The following is a 12,865-nucleotide window of genomic DNA, read 5'->3' as shown; positions in this document are numbered from 1 at the left end:
TCAGTAGGCCCAGAGAGCCCTGTTTCCCTCTCCTGTCACCCCTTGGAGCCTAAGGGAGGAGAGTGGGAATAGTCCCGTCCCCCCACCACTCAATACTCTCACCTTCTGTGCAGTGCGGAAGTAGATGCTCTTGTCTGCACCACAGCTGATCATGCGGACTTGCCCATCACTGGCTGTAGAGCAGGGGAGTGTTGCTGTTCCCACAGCTCTCCCAGAGAGCAGCTCCCCTTCATACCCATCATGACTAGGAGAGTCAGTGCTTCCCTCCAAGCCTAGGTTTTCCCTTCTCCCCAAACTCAGCCAAGATGGCTGGCACTGGGTTCCCTGGGATGAATCTACACTATTCTCCACCATTTTTTAAATTCTTTTTTTTAAAAAATTTTTTATATTTATTTATTTTCCCTTTTTGTTGTCCTTGTTGTTTTTCATTGTTGTAGTTATTATTGTTGATATCATCACTGTTGGATAGGACAGAGAGAAATGGAGAGAGGAGGGGAAGACAGAGAGGGGGAGAGAAAGACAGACACCTGTAGACCTGCTTCACTGCCTGTGAAGCAACTCCCCTACAGGTGGGGAGCCAGGGGCTCGAACCGGGTTCCTTATGCTGGTCCTTGAGCTTTGTGTCACGTGTGCTTAAGCCGCTGTGCTACCGCCTGACACCCCCCCCCCTTTATTTATTTATTTCATCACTGGGGCTTTACCACTCCAGGCTGACTTTTTCAGATAGAAAAACAGACACAGAAATAGAAACACAGAGAGAAAGATACCATAGCACTAAAACTTTCTTAAGAACCATGGGGGCTATGCTCAGACCTGGGTTGTGACCATAACAAAGCGGCACACTATCCAAGATGCTGGCCCTACACTCCACCTATTTTTCACCCAGCCTCAGGCCTCCTGGCTACGGTCCAACATTTCCACATGGCAGGCAGACCCTTCTTAGAAGGCAGGAAGCAGGTGGCAGTGGGCATAGGGAATTGGTGGCAGGATGGGTCTCAATTGCCTGTTCCCACCTGCAAACTTGACTGCAGTGATGGAGGATGAGTGCTCATCCAGCGTCTGCTGGAGACTGTACTCTCGAGCAGCATCTAGCACATGTATCAGTCGGTCCCGGCTGGCTGATGCCAGCAGCTTCAGACCTGGGGTGGAAGGAGACATCAGCTCACAAGTGTGCCGAGCACAACCCTATCTGGGCTTTGACAGAGGCCTACAGGAAGTAAGCTCCATCACCCTGAGCCCTGGAGAAGGGATAGAACTGAGCTCTCTACATCTGTGACTGTCCAGCGGCCAGGGCAGATCTAAGTGGCATGAGAAGGGTCAGTCAGACCTGTGTCCTTCTGTGCTTGGTGCCAGGCATTCTCTTACCTGTATCTGGCTTTGAGTACTCCAGGCATAGAATTTCTGAGTTGTGGGCCTCCACCCTTAGCATCTCATTTAAGGACTGTAGCTCATGTACCCTACAGAAATGAGGATTGGATAGAAGAACCCACTGTCAGGCTTTAGGAAAAGGGTTTCACTCTCCTTTCTCTTCTGTAGCATCTTGTCCACACTCTTCTAAAAGTTTATTTTTTGAACTTTTAGGCTTAGAGAAGAATCACAATGAGTAAAGAGGTTCCACATTCCCTTACCCAGATTTCTGTATATTTCTATATATTTTCTATATATTAATATATAGCACAATAGCTCAGTTGCAAGAACCAGGACACTTACATTGACATAGTAATATTAACTGAGGACTTTACTTGAATTTTACCAGGTACTTTTCTTTTTATTTATTTATTTAATTTTATTTTTATTATTGGATAGAGACAGAGAGAAATTGATAGGGGCGGGGGAGATAGGGAGGGAGACAGAGACACACCTGCAGCCTTGCTTCACCACTTGTGAAAATTTCCCCCTGCAGGTAGGGACCAGGGACTTGAACCTGCATCCTTGTACACTGTAATGTGTACACTTAATCAGGTGTGCTACTGCCTGGCCCCTGGTATTTTTTTTTTAAACATCTATTTCTGAGGTAGGGAAGATAGCATAGTGATTATGCAAAGAATTCTCGTGTCTGAAACTCCAAAGTCCTAGGTTCAGTTGCCCACACCACCATAGGCCAGAGATGAGCAGAGGACAGAGATAGAGATAAAGATAGAGAGAGGAGGGCAAGAACCAGAGCATAAGTAGAATATATGTAATGCCAGGGATTAAACTCAGGACCTCATGTGTGAAAATTCAGTGTTTCCAAGAATACCACAGAAACAATGCCAAGTCCTTCTTTGTATATCACATCATGTTCTATGAGAATGTTAAACTTGATCACTTGCAGAGATGGTTTCTACTGGGTTTCATCATAAATAATACATAATAAATCTCTTGCTCCCAAGTTTTTTCAAATCAAACCTTCTCAAGATCCATCTCCCTCAACCTGTACCATCAACAACCGTCACTACCCATTGGGCCTAACTTACCTAAGTGTGCCCACCCGATCCCCTGAAGCAAGATGCTGTCCATTGGGGCTGATGCACACAACACGGATGCCCACACGGGGGTCCATCAGGGCCCCATCAGCTTTGTCTCCTCCAGGCAGTTCAGTGTCTAGAAGGGCCTGCGTGTTCCCATCCACATAGATGATTTTAATGAGGTCCTATGGAAAGAGAAGGCTAAGGCCAGACCCAGAACTGCTATAAGGACCGAAGCCCAGATAAACCCCTGACTCAGAAAGGCTGGTCAAATAAGCAGAAGAAAATTACAGGCTGGTGTCCCAGTTTCTGAGAAGGAGGCATGAAGACTAAGTGGTAGAGTACAGGGGTGCAAAGTGAGGAGTAGAAGGCAAAGGGCTTACATTACTGAGTATATTTCGGTGCAGAGTGGAGCCATGGACCCCGGAGCTCTCTGTGTTCCACAGGCGGATGGTGTTGTCTGAGGAACAAGTGATAAAGGAACTGGGAGGCAGACAGGCCTGGTTACTGTCCTTCATTTCAGGATAGACCTACAAAGCAGAGGAGGCAAATCTGATCTCCACTTCAAGTGCTTGCCCAAAAAGGTAGAAAAGGATGAGATTAAAGAGATTATTTGGCCAACACTTATACCAGTGTGTGTTACATAGCAAGCAGACCAGTTAATGGGTACTTTTCATAATTAACTCTAAATAAGCACATAACCAACTACTTGCTGTGTAACAGGCATTTCTCTGTACCTCCCACTTAGATTACAGTTTAATTCTTAAAATTTTTAATGAATCATTACATCATTTTACAGTTGAGCAAACTAAAGCTGAGTCAAGCTCAGGACAAGGCAAAGCCAAGGATGGACAGGGAGGGGCATGTGGGAGAAATCAGAGCTATATTATTAGTAGCAAAGGTCAAGTTCAATCCACAGGATTCACCTGAGTATATATAGTTACACAGGGTGTTGCTAGAAAAGCAAGGAGGCAGCAGGATTGTAACACTGAACTTGGAGACTCCCACTTCCCATCCCTACAATGATATCCCAGTGCACTTGGCCAAACTCAAAGCCAGCCCGGCCCACATACCTCCACACTCCAGACGCAGGAGGAATGATAGAGAGCTGAGTACACCTTGCCCACTTTCTTGGGATCCCTCACATCCCAAACATAAATGCTGTGGTCATTGTACACACATGACAACCACTGGTTGGTAGGATCAAAAGTCAAGGCAATAGTATCCGGATACTTGGCATTGGCCACTCCAGAGAAGAGGTGACTGGAGAAGAGAAGACAAACTGGTGAGTGGGAGTGGATGATATGAGGTACTGAAGGGAAAGAAAGAGAAGCCAACCCACAAAGGCAGGAACAAGACATGGGGAGCAGGTTTGGAAGCAGAGAAATAAAACGCAGAGCCTGTGAGCTAGAAGCTCACCCATCATGCTACAGGGTGGCAATGCTCTCCTGTGGCCAGGGTAGGGCAAAACAAACCAAGACAAACACTGTGAGCAGCCCCTCCCCAAAACACAAAATCACCATGCAAAGAACAAAAAGGACTGAACTTTAGCCTTTGCTGTTAACCATGATCAACTGCCACCACTGTACCAATTACAGCTTTAGCCCTGTTTTATTTGTTATTATCAGAGCACTACTCAGCTCTGGCTTATGGTGGTCCATGGGGACTGAACCTGGAACCTCTCTGGCATGGACGTCTTTTGTATAATCACTATGTTATCTCCTCTATCCTCGTTCTACTTATTAGATAAGAATTAATTTTTAATGGCTAGAGCATTGGACCTAAAGCATGAGGCCCTCAGTTCAATCCCTGGCATCTTATATATCACAGGGATGTTCTAGTTCTCTTTCTTTCTTGTCTCTATCATAAATAAATAATCTTTTTAAAAAAATCAATTTTCAACTATAGAGTAATATCAACTTTCTAACAATATCCAACCAGGGCAAGCCTTTAATCCCCTGAACTAGTCCTCATGCCATCTAGTGCAAATCCAAATCCCAACAAGCCCCTCTGAGTACCCATTTACTGAGGAACCCCCCCCCCCAGTTCCCTTGCTATATAGTGGCAACAAGTCCCAATAAGCCCACTTTGTTTGTTTACAGGTATTCCTGGTGATCTTGGAGGCATCAATGCTGTTTGCCTTGTTCTCTGAGGTAGAACCAGGAAATCTGGGCACAAGGTGAGACTGAGGAGAGCAGTAGGCACATATAGCTCACCTGGCCTCAGTGACACTGGCAATGTCTGTCCCCAAGGCATGGGGCCGGGGAAGGGTGCTGAGGAAGTGCAGGTTTGAGGGGTTGAAGAGGCGCACAGTGCCATCAGCACAGCCACAGAAGATGTAGTCCTGGCTGACAGAGATGCAGTGGGCCACAGTGGTCTGCAGGAAAGGGGCTAAGTTAGCAAGACTCACCTGCCCAGCCTAGGCAGCGGTAAGGGCAAGGCTCCTAACTGTTCTGGCCTGAGTCCCCAGTTGCTCTGAAACTTCCACCCCACTCCCCCAACAGAGGGCCCACAGCCACATGCACCTGGAGTAGAGGACCTGTTCCAGGTACCAGAGGCCTTGGCAAAGAGGATAAAGTGAAAATTCTAGTAGAGTGAAGGAAATGGTATTAAGACAGGAGCATCCAGGCAGCACTTACTGTGAATCTATCTGTGTTCTGAGCAGAAGAGGATAGCAGGAAAAAGAAAGGCAGAGAGAAAGGAAGAGAGAGAGAGCAAAGAGGATGTAGTTACACAGTTCTCCATGGGCTGCAGCTGGGTTGAGTTCTGTCCCCCAACTCCCTCCTGTGTGTGAAGTCATGCATATTGGTTGTCCCTGCCCACCCTAAGGACAGAGGCACTCACTCGCAGCTCGACCCACTTATCCAGAAGCCGCCGGTCACTGAACTCGCACAGCAGTCCTGAAGATGTAATGCAGAATGTGCTGTCTGCTTTCTTCCCACGGCCACAGGCCACATCAGTGAAAAGATTGTTCCGAAGCTCTCCCAGCAGACCTGAGCGGCCCAGTAGGGGCACAGTGGCATTCACCTGTGGAGAAAATCCACAGCTGCCAGTGCATACCCCCAGAGCTTACCGTGGGGCAAAGGAGAAGCAGCAGCATACTCCCCCCTTGCTCTGAGAAACCACTCCTTGAGCAGGTAGTATCTGGAGCTTCTAGAAGGTCTACCTGGCACAGGGGCCCTAGTAGAGCAGGGTCTCAGAAGACTAAGTGCTCCAAGTCCTGGGGGTCCTTCTAGCACCTCACCTTTGAGGTCTTGCTGTCATCAAGGTACCAGAATTTGATGTGTCGATTACCCGAAGTGACAAAGTAGCTACAATCTTCAGAGAAGGAAACTGCTGTCACCCGACTAGACACCTTGTTAGAGGCTACCACACTGTTTTTCTGGAGGGAAAGCCAAAGGAAGGATCATGGTTCTGCCTTGTGAGGGGACACACACACACACACACACACACACACACACGGAGATTTAGATCAAATATGTACTTTAAAAGTGTTCTAGGGGCCAGGCAGTGGCACACCTGGTTAAGTGTACACATTACAGTGCACAAGGATCCAGGTTCAAGCCCCTGTTCCCCAACTGCAGGGGAAAAGCTTCACAATCAGTAAAGCAGTTCTACAGGTGTTTCTCTGTCTCTCTCCCTGTCTCTCTCCCCATCTCCTCTCAATTTCTCTCTATCTCTATCCAATAATAAATTTAAAAAAATATTGTGGTCTGGGAGTAGCTAAGGCACTAGACTCTCAAGCATGAAGTCCTGAGTTCAATCCCTGGCAGTACATGTACCAGAGTGATGTCTGGTTCTTTTTCTCTCTCCTGTCTTTCTCATTAATAAATAAATAAAATCTTTAAAAATAAATAAATAAAAATATTTTTAAAAAAAGTGTTCTGAGGGGCCAGGTGTGCCACCTGGTTGAGTGTACATGTTACAGTGCACAAGGACTTGGGTTCAAGCCCCTGGTCTCCACCTGCATAGGGAAAGCTTTGCAAGTGGTGAAGCAGTTTTGCAGGTGTGTCTCTCTGTCTCTCCCTTTCTAACACTCCCTTCCATCTCTATTTCTGGCTGTCTCTATCCAATAAATAAATAAAGATTTAAGAAAGTGTTTTGGGGAGTCGGGTGGTAGCGCAGTGAGTTAAGTGCACGTGGTGCAAAGCGCAAGGATCAGCGTGAGGATCCCAGTTCAAGCCTCCGGCTCCCCACCTGCAGGGGAGTCACTTCACAGACGGTAAAGCAGGTCTGCAGGTGTCAATCTTTCTCTTCCCCTCTCTGTCTTCCCCTCCTCTCTCCATTTCTCTCTGTCCTATCTAACAATGACATCAACAACAACAACTACAACAATAAAATAAAGCAACAAGGGCAACAAGAAGGAAATAAATATATTTTTTAAATATTTTATTTTATTTATTTATTCCCTTTTGTTGCCCTTGTTGTTTTGTTGTTGTAGTTATTATTGTTGTTGTCGTCATTGTTGGATAGGACAGAGAGAAACGGAGAGAGGAGGGGAAGACAGAGAGGGGGAGAGAAAGACACCTGCAGACCTGCTTCACCGCCTGTGAAGCGACTCCCCTGCAGGTGGGGAGCCGGGGTTCGAACCGGGATCCTTATGCCGGTCTTTGTGCTTTGCGCCACCTGCGCTTAACCCGCTGCACTACAGCCCGACTCCCCTTGGAAATAAATATTTTTAAAAATCTTTAAAAAAGGGAGTTGGGCGGTGGCGCAGTGGGTTAAGCGCACGTGGCGCAAAGTGCAGGGACCGGCGTAAGGATCCCGGTTGGAGCCCCCGGCTCCCCACCTGCAGGGGAGTCGCTTCACGGGCGGTGAAGCAGGTCTGCAGGTGTCTATCTTTCTCTCCCCTCTCTCTCTGTCTTCTCCTCCTCTCTCCATTTCTCTTTGTCCTATCCAACAACAAAGCAACGTCAACAATGGCAGTAATAACCGCAACGAGGCTGCAACAACTAGGGCAACAAAAAGGGGGGAAAATGGCCTCCAGGAGCGGTGGATTCATGGTTCATGGTGCAGGCACAGAGCCCAGCAATAACCCTGGAGGGAAAAAAAAATCTTTAAAAAAATAATAAATTAAATAAAACAGTGTTTTGAGTCAAGGAAGTAGCTCACTTGGATAGTGCACTGCTTTGTCATGTGCATGACCTAGGTTTGAGCCTAGTCCCCATGACACTGAAGGAAACTTTGGTGTTGTGTTTTCTGTCTCTTTTCCCCTTTATTTATCTCCCTCCTTCCTTCCCTCCCTATCTCTCTCTTTTAAAATTTGTATTTATTTATTTTTAACCAGAGCACTGCTCAGCTGGGGATTGAACCTGGGACTATGGAGCCTCAGGCATGAGTCTCTTTGTGTAACCATTATGCTATCTAAAAAAAAAAAAAAAAAAGAAAGTTCCTTTCCAGGACTTTTACTAGTCAGAAAAAAAAAAGGGTAGGGAGAAGAACCCCTTCCTGGAGGAATTAAAGAAACTCATTTCATCTGGGGTCCTTGAAGGCATGAAGTGAAACTCTTTCTACTAAAATGAATAGCCTCACATCTGCTCTTTTCTGCTTCAGGTATTACTTTGTTTTGTTTTTCCAGAGCACTTCTCAACTCTGGTTTATGGTGGACTAAACCTGGGGCTTTGGAGAATCAGGTATAAAAGCCTCTTTGCATAATCATCATGCTATCTCACCCCACTCTATTTTCTTTATTTTATAAAAATATTTACATATTCATAAGTAAAAGGGGGGAGAATACAACAAAAGCATTACTGTGGCACCTGTAGTGGCAGAGATTAAACTTAGGGCCTCATGCTTGAGAACTCAGTATTTTATCCACTGTGCCACCAGGCCACTGCTGAAAATCAGGCCATTTTCTAGACAGCCTGAGACAAGCTGAACATGATAAAGGGGTTCAGACCAGCAGCTTCCTGCTTTCCCACTAGCACTGGGCCCCCCCAGGAGACTGCCCAGCTCACTCACCTTCCAGGCCCACACATTGATGATCATGTCATGCTGGTAGCCCACGGAGACTATGTACTTGGCACTTGGAGAGAAGGCCACACAAGCCACACCATACTTGTGTTCCTGCAGCTCTGCCACCTGGCTATGCTCAGCCACATCCCAAACCCGCACGGCAGGCATGTGCCCACTCTGCAGAAAAGTCAGAACTGACATGAGGACAGAGCACGCAGTTGCCTCAGGCCTTTCCAAGTGAGGGCACCCACCCACCCGCAGTTACCTCCAATCTCTCTAAAGATGCCCAGGCCAAGTACCAAGAGCAAGGCACTAGTCAGGGCAAAACTACAGAAGAAATATCACCGACAAGTAGGACAACAAAGACAACCTAGGAGAAATGGTCTTGGGTTTTGTGCAACATCTCTGGTTGAACCTCTGAGCATTTGTTCAGAGCTCTTTTGAGTGGTCCCTCCCCCCTGCCTCCTGACAAGACAGGAGGTACAGGAGTTCCTCAGAGGTCCAGCAGGGGGCCTCCAAGGATAAGAGATATGTTAAGACCTTGAGATTAAAACTGATTCCCTTGCCAGCAGAATCAGCTCAGCTGAGAGTTTGTTAGAAGTCTAAATTTTGGGAGTCGGGCTGTAGCGCAGCGGGTTAAGCGCAGGTGGCGCAAAGCACAAGGACCGGCATAAGGATCCCGGTTTGAACCCCGGCTCCCCACCTGCAGGGGAGTCGCTTCACAGGCGGTGAAGCAGGTCTGCAGGTGTCTATCTTTCTCTCCTCCTCTCTGTCTTCCCCTCCTCTCTCCATTTCTCTCTGTCCTATCCAACAACAATAATAACTACAACAATAAAACAACAAGGGCAACAAAAGGGAATAAATAAATTAAATAAATATTTAAAAAAATTTTTAAAAAAAGTCTAAATTTTGGGGCTCCTCTTCCCAGACCTAATGCATCAGAAGCTCTTGGGTAAGCATGCTAATGCCAGCAGTATGCATGTTAATAAGCCCTCCAAGTGATTTGGGGTCATACTAGGGCTCAGGAACAACTGCTTTAACTTTTTTTTTTTTCTCTCTCCTCCAGAGCACTTCTAGTTTATGGTGGTACAGGGGACTGATCCTGGGACCTTGCAGCCTCAGGCATGAGAAATCTATTTGCGTAACCATTATGCTATCTCCCCCATGGAACAACTGCTTTGAGGCACAGCAAAACCCAAGCAGCCTAGTTAGTGGTGGCAGCTCTAAGGAGGCATAAGGCTGTCTGCTGAGACCAGCGCAACATCCCCACCCTCCAACCTCTATAGACCCTTTTCTCACTCACCTCTCCAGTAACCAAGTACTTGCCATCAGGGGAGAAGGCAAGGGCAGTGATGGTTTTCCTGGAAGAAATGGCTCAGTTTAGAGGGATGATGGCAGCCTGGCCCAAGCCTGGTTCCATAAAACCCTCACAGGGCAAGACCAACAGATGCCAATGGCACATATGGATTTTCCCCCAGTGACTTGAGCCCAAGTGGCTCTAGTCCCCATAGTCAGAGCTCTCAGCCAGGGCCCTTCTCAGCTCCCAGGAGAGGAACCAGACCCACTTACCTAGAACTGTTGAGGATGTGATGCTGTTTGTGCTTCCTGGGATTGAACAACACGACCACACACCTGAGGGAGGTGACAGAACACTCAGCACTGTGCTTGCCACTTCCCTGGAAGATCCCAGGAGGCAAGCTCAGGGGCCTCCAGCAGCTACCAAGGGCAGTGTGCAGCTTTCTCCCACTATCTATCTCCTCTTAACTCTTGCTCCTGTGTCCATCGGGCAGGGTCTATCTACAGTCTCATGTGACTGAAAGGCTCCCTGGAAGCTTGTCCCCACCCTAAGCATTAATCATCGCCACAAAGGGCAGGTAGAACTGAGCCTTCCCACAGTCTGTGCTCATGGCCCAGGATGGAGTGTAGGTGGGCAAAGCAGGACACAGGTGTACAGGCCTAGAGTCATAGAGGTGTCAGCATTTATGCTCCAAGGAGAGGTGAGGCCTCTCACATATGTGTACTTGGCAGGAACTGGCTCCTGAAGCTTTCCCATGCTAGACGAGGAAGGGGAAAGTAGAGGGCTAGGACCAGAGACTTAGTGAAGACTTAGTGAGGAATACGTGAAGACAACTCAAAAGATCTTGGAGGATCCTAAGCCCAGGGAGCTAAAGTAGGCTCCATGGACTGCAGAAGAGCCCAGCAGAGAAGAGGCAGGTGGCCATGCTGGATGGAGTCAGGTTCAGACTGGTTTTACATTTGTAGCTACAGAGGGGCAGGAGAGTGCCTGGTGGTAAGATTCAGGGCAAGTAACCAGAGGGTAGAGCCAGGCAGTGCTCCCTGAGTGCTCCTTGGATGCCAGCAGGTCTAGCCTATAACCCCTCTTCCCTGACAGAATGAGGGGTGATGCTGATACCCAGCACAGGGCATAGGGAGAGGAGGAGCACAGGGCTGCATCCCTCAGACCCAGTCTGGCTTAGTGGGAAACCCTGGAAGCCTCTAGATCTGAGCTTTAGTGTTTGCTAGGAGCCAAAAGTCAAGGAAGTTACCAGTTGCTCACAAGTGCTCACACTTCAGGCTCAGCAACACACACCAGCCTGCACAGTTAACTTCTGAGCCAAAATCTTCCAAAACTTCCTGTCCCCAAAATCCTTCCTTTCACATAGGTTTCTCTTTCCCCTGGTTCTTCCTGTTTCCTAGTCCATGACTGTCTTTTCTTTTTTCCCTTTTTATCAGTATATGCCAACTTTCAGTTTTGAGCCTCCCTTCTAGAATGTCATGTCAGGAAGATTCTTTTTTAAGGTTTACTTAATTATTGATGGTAGAAGAGAGAAGGGAGTCGGGCGGTGGCACAGCGGGTTAAGCGCACGTGGCACAAAGCACTAGGACTGGTACAAGGATCCATGTTCAAGCCCCCGGCTCCCCACTTGCAGGGGAGTCACTTCACAGGCAGTGAAGCAGGTCTGCAGGTGTCTATCTTTCTCTCCTCCTCTCTGTCTTCCCCTCCTCTCTCCATTTCTCTCTGTCCTGTCCAACAAGGAACAACATCAACAATGGCAACAATAATAACCACAACGAGGCTACAACAAGGGCAACAAAAGGGGGAAAAATGGCCTCCAGGAGTGGTGGATTCATGGTGCAGGCACCGAGCCCAGCAATAACCCTGGAGGAAAAAAAAATGCTCCTGGATCAGTCCTTGAAGTGCCCATGTAGGCCCTAGGAGGCATAGCCCTGTACTTTTTTTCCCCCTCACCAGGGTTATCATTGAAGCTAGGTGCCTGCACTAGGAACACACCACTCCTGGTAGCCATTTTTTCCTTTCTATTTTATTTGACATGACTGAGTGGAAGGGAGAGAAGGAGAGAGGGAGAGAGGGGGGGGAAGGGAGGGAGAGGGAGAAGGAGAAAGAAAGAGAACTTGCTTCACTGCTTGTGAAGCACACCCCCTGCATGTGGGGAGCGGGGGCTCAAACCCAGGTCCTTGGCATAGTGAATGTGTACTTAATCGGGTACACCCCTGCCTGGCCCCTACCTTGCCCTCTCTAACCCACACTACACTCTACTCCTCCTAACTTGCTGTGCTCCTCCCACTGCCAGGCCTTCAGAGGAACTGCCTCCTTTACCTAGAACACCCTTCCCTCCCTTTTCTAATTAGCAAGGCCTTAGTCCTCTTTCAGATTGCAGATCAAATACTCTCTCTCATAGCTCTGTGTATGAGAACACAAATCATAGCTGTGGTTCACATTTTTTCCCCTGTCCCTCCCACTTGACTGTGCATCCATAAGAGCAGGGTCCGGGTCTGGTTTCGCTTGTTGCTGTGTCTCCTGCTCCCAACAGTGGGTCTTTTGCAGTTGTTCTAGAACCATTTACTGAGTGGTGAATACCTCCCATGGCTGCCTAGCTTGGTCCTAGGAGTCATCAATAGGTTCTGGTTCTCCTTTGCCCATGTCTTCCTCTGAAAGGAGGAACTGAGGGCCTGGAGATACTCATAGGCAGTGTGGGACATTGGGCACAATGTGGGCTCTGGAGTCACAAACCAGGGGAGGGTTGAGTCCTTGTTCTGCCACGTGTAGTTCTGTAACCTTGGTGAATCACAAGCCTGTTTCCTTATCTGTCAAAAAGGAGACATTGGGCTTGAGATTATGTTACTGTTTCTGAAACACAGGAGAAGCCAAATCAGTGGCAAATCTGGGTTGTTTGTTTTTGCTACCAGGGTTATTGCTGCAGCTCAGTGCCTACAGGATAATTCTACCATTCCTAGCAGCTATTTTTCCTTTTGTTTTCTCCTTTTAACTTGACAGGACAGAGAGAGAAAGTGAGAATGGAGGGGGAGATAGAGAGGGAGAGAGCAACAGAAAGATACCTGAAGCACTGCTTCACCAGGAATGTGAAACATTCCCCCAACAGGTGGGGACTGGTGGGGTTGTACCTTAGTCTTTGTGCATAGTAACAAGTGTGCTTAAGCAA

General features: G+C 47.7%; 1 protein-coding gene across 7 annotated transcripts in view; it reads right to left on the bottom strand.

Moving 5' to 3' along the window:
• Positions 1-12,865, bottom strand: part of MAPKBP1 (mitogen-activated protein kinase binding protein 1) — an 85,594-nt gene that overhangs the window by 10,647 nt on the left and 62,082 nt on the right. For 6 of the 7 annotated variants that reach the window (XM_060175045.1, XM_060175040.1, XM_060175042.1 and 3 more), the window contains exons 4-15: positions 9,972-10,034; positions 9,706-9,763; positions 8,409-8,579; positions 5,692-5,829; positions 5,292-5,474; positions 4,664-4,824; positions 3,521-3,710; positions 2,831-2,977; positions 2,457-2,632; positions 1,366-1,457; positions 1,014-1,139; positions 103-173 (exon numbers count right to left, since the gene is read on the bottom strand). In XM_060175045.1, coding sequence (XP_060031028.1) covers positions 103-173; positions 1,014-1,139; positions 1,366-1,457; positions 2,457-2,632; positions 2,831-2,977; positions 3,521-3,710; positions 4,664-4,824; positions 5,292-5,474; positions 5,692-5,829; positions 8,409-8,579; positions 9,706-9,763; positions 9,972-10,034 — 1,576 coding nt within the window. Of the gene's footprint in view, positions 1-102; positions 174-1,013; positions 1,140-1,365; positions 1,458-2,456; positions 2,633-2,830; positions 2,978-3,520; positions 3,711-4,663; positions 4,825-5,291; positions 5,475-5,691; positions 5,830-8,408; positions 8,597-9,705; positions 9,764-9,971; positions 10,035-12,865 lie in introns of all 7 variants that reach the window. The other variant, XM_060175044.1, reaches the window with a different exon arrangement.

The sequence above is a fragment of the Erinaceus europaeus genome, chromosome 16 (assembly GCF_950295315.1).
Source record: "Erinaceus europaeus chromosome 16, mEriEur2.1, whole genome shotgun sequence".
Classification (NCBI taxonomy): domain Eukaryota; kingdom Metazoa; phylum Chordata; class Mammalia; order Eulipotyphla; family Erinaceidae; genus Erinaceus; species Erinaceus europaeus.
Note: the sequence above shows the minus strand (reverse complement) of the source record. Positions and strands in the feature narration are given on the sequence as shown.